Source organism: Sylvia atricapilla, chromosome 6 (assembly GCF_009819655.1).
Source record: "Sylvia atricapilla isolate bSylAtr1 chromosome 6, bSylAtr1.pri, whole genome shotgun sequence".
Classification (NCBI taxonomy): Eukaryota; Metazoa; Chordata; class Aves; order Passeriformes; family Sylviidae; genus Sylvia; species Sylvia atricapilla.
This window is the reverse complement of record NC_089145.1, coordinates 46,400,778-46,406,788: the sequence shown is the minus strand read 5'-3', so window position 1 is coordinate 46,406,788 and position 6,011 is coordinate 46,400,778. Positions and strand designations below refer to the sequence as shown.

Here is a 6,011-nt window from a genome sequence, read left to right as displayed (position 1 = left end):
CAAAATGAAAAGGTCTGTCCTGTTTTGCTACTTGACTATGCAGCCATACAAAAAACCTACAGGACAAGAGCCTTGATTTGAGATTGAGGGGAAGAAGGTCCAGTTCCCATTCCAGCATTGCCTTCAACTCCCTAAGTGAAGCTTCCCAAGTGCAGCTTCCCACCAGTCAGAGATGTTGAACATCTCATGTGGGGCGTTTTGATATCTGATATAGTCTGGGGCTCCTGCTCAGAAACCAAATGCTTGGGAGCTTGCAGAGAGGAACATGTTGGCAGCCAGATCTGTTAAAAAGGGCTCATTTTCTGCCTTAGTTCCTCTTTCAGTGATTTGTTCATATGTTATATTCAACCCTGAATATCATCCAGTGATGGGAGCATGTCTTCTTCAGTACTGGATGAAAGGTGAATTGGCAGCCTATTCTGTGTCCTCCTGGTGTCCTTTTCAGCTGCAAATGATGCAGAAGAATAACTCAAGGAAACAAGATGTCTGTTTCTGACCACGTGTTTCTCTTTGCAGTCAGTACTGCTTCTCAGCAGTGGTGGTTTTGTTGTATATTTTCTACAAAGCCAGATAAAAACTCTTCCCCAGTTCCCCAAATACTAGTCACAGGGGATGGCCAACAGGAATGAGTAAACAAGTTGTAAATGTCTCACTAGAGTGATAAAGTCACATGTTATTCTCCTAAGAAACTTAGAGACTGTTCACCAATTACACACAATCTGGTCTGCGTAAGAAATTCCCCAAAACCATTAACATGGTGTTGAAGGTCATGACTGAGGTATACAGTATGGCAGAAGGACTTTCTAAATCCAAACCCTGTTTTGAAATCCTGCCAGAGAGGTTATGGCTGCAGCAGTGCCCCCAGGATGAATCAAAGAGGACATCCTGGCAGGGACACTGTGATCCATGAGTGGCACTGGCTCAGACAGCCCCAAGCAAGGGGTGTCCCTCACCCCCAGTCACAGCTTCCAGCTCCAGCCAGGAGAGGCATGGCTGGGGGCTGTCTTGCCAAACACCCACAGCAGCAGGTTCCTCCTGTCGATCCACAAGCATGGAAGCAACAGAGATACAGCCTCTGCTCCATTCCTTCTTGTCTGCAGCCCCATCACCCAGCACTGTCAATATTTGTCAGGGTTGGACAAATTATCCAATATCCAAAAGATCCAATGTCATTACTGCTTGTTGTGCATCCTCATCTGCAACTTTTATTTGAACTAATTAATGATTAACAGAGTGCTCTGATTAACTCTGTTTAATGGTACTGAAGAGAAGAATGAGCAGACAAGATCAGACTATAGCAATGTAAGTACCCTTTTAGTTTTCCTACAGATCTCTTACGCTTCATTTTGGGGTGGTGGGAGGGTGTGTTGTTGCCTGGGAGTGGTGGCTTTGTACATGTAAATATATAAAAGAATGTACCTACCTCTTATGAAAAAAAATCAATACTTTTCAAAAGCAGAAAGAACCAATACTAAAGAACATACTTCACATAATAAAGTAAAAATTTGTTTTGGAAACAATAGAAATGCCTATAGACATTTATACCACAAAGATCAATTATTCTTTCATCTTTGAAGAAACTGCAAGAGTATTTTGTAATTGTGGTTCTAGATAGTATGATCTACACTTACATCCCATTTTTTTAATACAGATTAAATTCTCTAATTATTTGATTAGTTGAGGAAGGCTAACAGAGCTGTGATAACCTTCCTGCAGTACTGAGTACAAAACCAACTCATGCCAGTTACTCTGGGTAAAGAGTCATAAGCTTCCAGTTATTTACAAATTTTAAAATAATATGCTAATATTAAAGATAATAAAATTTTAAAAATTTTAAATTACCTATTTTGAAAGAGAACTAGAATATACATGCATATACATATATATATATAGTGAATCAGGAGGTGTATTCTTTTCAGGGAATACCGACAGGCATTAGAAATGTGAATTGTAAGATTGTAAGTTTGGGGGCCTTTGGAGAACAGGTATATGCTGAAAGCATGATTTTACTTTACTGCAGGACACAGGATGAACAAATTAGTTTCCATGATGCCTATCTAGTTTCTGCATGTCTCTTTCTTTTCCAGAAACAGCTGAAAGCAAAATGAAGCCCACTTTCTCCTTGTGTTTATTGCTGGTTGGTTTGCATACTGTTGCCCTGTGTCATCAGCACCCTCGCTACCGTAATAAGCAGGATGATGCCAAAGGGACACATTATCCAGGACATAGTTTTCACTGGGAAGAAGCTTCTCCACTTAAGAACAAAAGCTTTGTCAAACTAGTTTTAAGCAACGCTGACTTTGCTTTTTCCTTTTACAAGCTGGTCGCATCTGAAGCAACAGACAAAAATATTTTCTTTTCTCCAATAAGCATCTCTGCTTCCTTTGCAATGCTGGCACTTGGTGCCAAGGCTGTGACACTGACACAGATTTTGGAAGGGCTTGCCTTTAACCTGAAAAAGACTCAGGAGCAGGAAATACATGAAGGCTTTTGCCAACTCCTCCACATGCTAAACCGTTCAGACAGTGACTTCCAGCTGAGCCTGGGCAGTGCCCTTTTTATAGAAGAGACACTAAAACCCCTACAGAAGTTCATGGATGATGTCAAAAGCTTTTATGAATCTGAAGTCTTTTCTACTGACTTTAACAACTCTGTTGGTGCTGAGAGTCAGATCAACAGTTATATCGAGGAAAAGACAAATGGGAAAATTTTTAAACTAGTGGAAAATCTTGATCCTCTGACTGCAATGGTTCTCGTTAACTATGTCTTCTTTAAAGGTAATATATATGAAAGGGTGCAAGGCTAATGCTTATTACAGAGAAAGAAAATAGCAAAAATTGAAATATTTTAAATAGAGAAAATCATGTTCAGTACCCGGAAAGTATCACTATAAGTCCATGTATATTTGTTGTCAGTAAAAAAATCTGCTTTAATGATTATAGAACAATTATCTTTATTAAGTTTGGTTAATTTTGTCATGTGATCATAAAAAGATAGTGTTTTCAGTATTACCTGCCTGTAGTTGTCTTTAAGCACCTAAAAAAAAAAAGATGCAATGCTGTAACACCTGAGGACACAGTAACATGATAAGAATATTTACTCTAATGAAAGGAAGACTGTGGAACAATTCTGTTTTATTCAGGTCTTGTGACCATTCCTCTTTGTATTCCACTGAATTAATCTTCTTTTTCTCACAAGGCCATTGGGAGAAACCCTTCAGTACAGCACAGACAAAACAGGAGGATTTTTTTGTGGATCAGAAGACATCTGTAAAAGTTGACATGATGTATCGAAAGGGTTACTACAGAAATTACTTTGATGAAGAGCTGTCCTGTTGGCTGGTTCAGCTACCTTACGATGGAGACGTTGCAGCATTATTTATTTTGCCTGATGAAGGGAAGATGAAGCACGTAGAAAATGCCCTCTTGAAAAGAACTGTAACTGAATGGGAAAAGTCCCTCCGAGACAGGTAAGCTCTTTTTGCCAAGGTGAGAGGTGACCATGTTACAGATTAGTAGTGTTTATGTCACTGAGACAAAACATTAAAGTACAGGTTTTTTGACTGAACTCTATACACTTAATGGTTCCTCTGTGATGGACTTCCCTTTTCTTAGCTGTAAAATGAAAATTAAAAAGAGCCGTGGCTACTGAATATATAGGTCATTGAACATCTGATTCATCTTGGGTTAAGTTCCTGGTTCAAACAAATATTACTTAGCGCCATGATGACGTCAACAGACCCTTGTTTTGTACAAGGATTGGGAAACTACTACAGTGGAGTAGCTCTCGGGTGTTAGGGTGTTGAGGGCATTCTGTGTAAAAGTGGATTAATTCACCATTACTGCAGCTATTTCTGTGCTGGCCAAGGCCCTGTTGTGTATTTGAACAGCCTTTGGTCAGCTAGCTGCAATCTTTTGGAAAAAGCCCTCCTACCTGGCAGCAGGTGCTCTGTTATACCACTGAGGTGGTATAGCTGCGTCTTCCAACCCACTCCTTGAACCCCACTGCAGAGGCAGAAGGTTCTTATCCAACATTAAGTAGCTAACCTCATCAGCATTGCTATCTGAACCCTGAGAGAAGCCTGTAAAAATTCAGAAAAACAAACATGAAATGTCAATACACTGAAACCATTGAGGAGTGTTGCCTAGATCATGATTTGTCACCATTTGTATTGTTTGTTACAGAAAAATACATCTGCACATTCCAAAATTTTCTATTTCTGGTACCTATGATGTGAAAAATATAGTCAAAGAGATGGGTATGGTCAATCTGTTTACTGAACAAGCTGATCTCTCAGGGATTACTGAGGAGTCTGGACTGACCGTTTCAAAAGTAAGTTGGCATGTGAAAGCAACCACAGGATTTGCCTGTTCCCAGGAACCTGACATTAATATCCCATGAAAAGCTTATCCCAGTCTCTCTGAAACATCACTCAATTATCAATAGCTGCCAGTCTGGAGGCAAAGAAAGCCCTGTCTTTCATAAACCTGAAGCCAAACATGCTTACAAGGGGTTAGAAAGGCATGGTTGAAGGACAAGGACGAAAACATACATATAATTAAATGTTCTTTTGGCTACTAAGCAAAATTATCTAAATGTAGTGCATTAGCTTTGGTAAAATTTCCTCTAATTCTTCCTACAGAGGGCAAAGGGCTGTTATTCCTGCCCTTCTAGTGTTCTCAAAAAGTTATTTTTTTCAGCTAGATGACAGGGTAAAATCACAATAATACATGAAGCTGCCAAAGACAAAATTGAGTCTCGGCTAAATTACCAGGTTTCTTTGCTTCCAGAGTTTCTTGTCATCAGTCATCTTGAGTGCTCTTTGGCTGCCTGCAGTTTGAGGGTTACTCTTCTGCACAAGCAGCGGAGGAGGATGGCTCGAGTGGTGGGATGGCTGTTGGTGCTGCAGTGGGAACAGGAGCAACTGGTGATGACCTTCCCAGAAGCTGCTGCTGCTCAGTCTTGCTCCAGGCAGGGCTCCCTCTGGCTGGCCAAAGGGAAGAGGGTGGCAGGCTGCTCTCTTCTTGGTGGATTGTCAGCTGGAGGCTGTTTGCTTTGTTCCTTGCAGGTGATCCACAAAGCCATGCTGAATGTCCATGAGAATGGCACTGAGGCAGCCGGGGCCACAGCGAAGGAAGTTACCTGGAGATCAGGAGACTTTCCCCGCCCACCTCGGATCAGATTCAACAGACCATTTCTCCTGATGATTCTGGATAAATTCACCCACACTGTCCTCTTCATTGGGAAAATTGTAAACCCTCAGAAAAATGACTGACAAAACATCCCTGGCTAAATTCCTGTGATCCAGTGAAACGCTTATTATGCATACCACTCTGTGCTAGTGCTCATCTTTCAACCATGATCCTTAGAAACCTTATCAATCCCTTAAAACACAAAAAATTATTTTTCCTTGTCCAAAAGCCACTAGGATTTCCCACAGCCTACACCAGAATATAGCATATAGTGTTCATGAAATACACGTCACTTTTTGCCAGTTTTGTAAGAAGCCTTTTCTGACATCTTCTATGGGGTACTCGGTTAAAAGTCTCCAATTGATTAGGTATTGCTGTACAGTTACAGAATGTGCATGTGAAGGAGAAACGGGAAAAAGGACGTGCAAGTTGTAAGTCCCGTCTATTTAATCCACTAACCCTTGATGCAGATTTTTTTAATATTGGAGTGAATTTTCATTAATTTCTTTAGGTTTTGTAACCAAGTATGGCATGAAACTGCAGGATCAGTGACTGGGACATTGGAGGAAATATCCATGTAAAGGGCTGATGAGTGCAGCTGTTTTAGCTTGCCTTCCTGTTTCCTCCTGAGGCAGAAGCCCTCCACATGGAGACAAGAAGGCCGCTTTTGCTATACAGATAATTTTAATTCTACTAAGGAAGGAATCCATAGCAGAAAAAACCCTTCTGTTTTATCCTACTAATGTAATGATTGTTGCTAATGCCTTGAGATAAAAGCCTGATGGAGTAGTCCATGACAGCACCACTTTCATTTTCACA

The 6,011-nt window shown here is 40.6% G+C and overlaps 1 protein-coding gene across 3 annotated transcripts; it reads left to right on the top strand.

Annotated features, from left to right (window-relative positions):
• The first annotated feature begins 1,233 nt into the window (after positions 1 to 1,233).
• Positions 1,234 to 6,011, top strand: LOC136362893 (alpha-1-antitrypsin-like). 3 transcript variants are annotated; one of them, XM_066321821.1, is made up of 6 exons: positions 1,234 to 1,302; positions 1,382 to 1,383; positions 2,094 to 2,777; positions 3,199 to 3,469; positions 4,185 to 4,332; positions 5,069 to 6,011. In XM_066321821.1, the coding sequence occupies exons 1-6, from the start codon at positions 1,256 to 1,258 to the stop codon at positions 5,273 to 5,275; spliced, it is 1,359 nt and encodes a 452-aa protein (XP_066177918.1). In that variant the 5' UTR covers positions 1,234 to 1,255; the 3' UTR covers positions 5,276 to 6,011. The 3 variants fall into 3 exon arrangements, with proteins under 3 accessions (XP_066177918.1, XP_066177917.1, XP_066177916.1); XM_066321820.1 differs by lacking the exon at positions 1,382 to 1,383 and having other exon boundaries at positions 1,247 to 1,302; positions 2,088 to 2,777; XM_066321819.1 differs by lacking the exons at positions 1,234 to 1,302; positions 1,382 to 1,383 and having other exon boundaries at positions 2,068 to 2,777.

Bases quoted from the DNA above. Each gene is read 5' to 3' on its own strand.
- LOC136362893 (XM_066321821.1), top strand. From the start codon at position 1,256: ATGGTACTGAAGAGAAGAATGAGCAGACAAGATCAGACTATAGCAAT. The intron at 2,778-3,198 runs GTAATATATATG...TTTTCTCACAAG, and splicing joins TAACTATGTCTTCTTTAAAG to GCCATTGGGAGAAACCCTTC. The intron at 4,333-5,068 runs GTAAGTTGGCAT...TGTTCCTTGCAG, and splicing joins CTGGACTGACCGTTTCAAAA to GTGATCCACAAAGCCATGCT.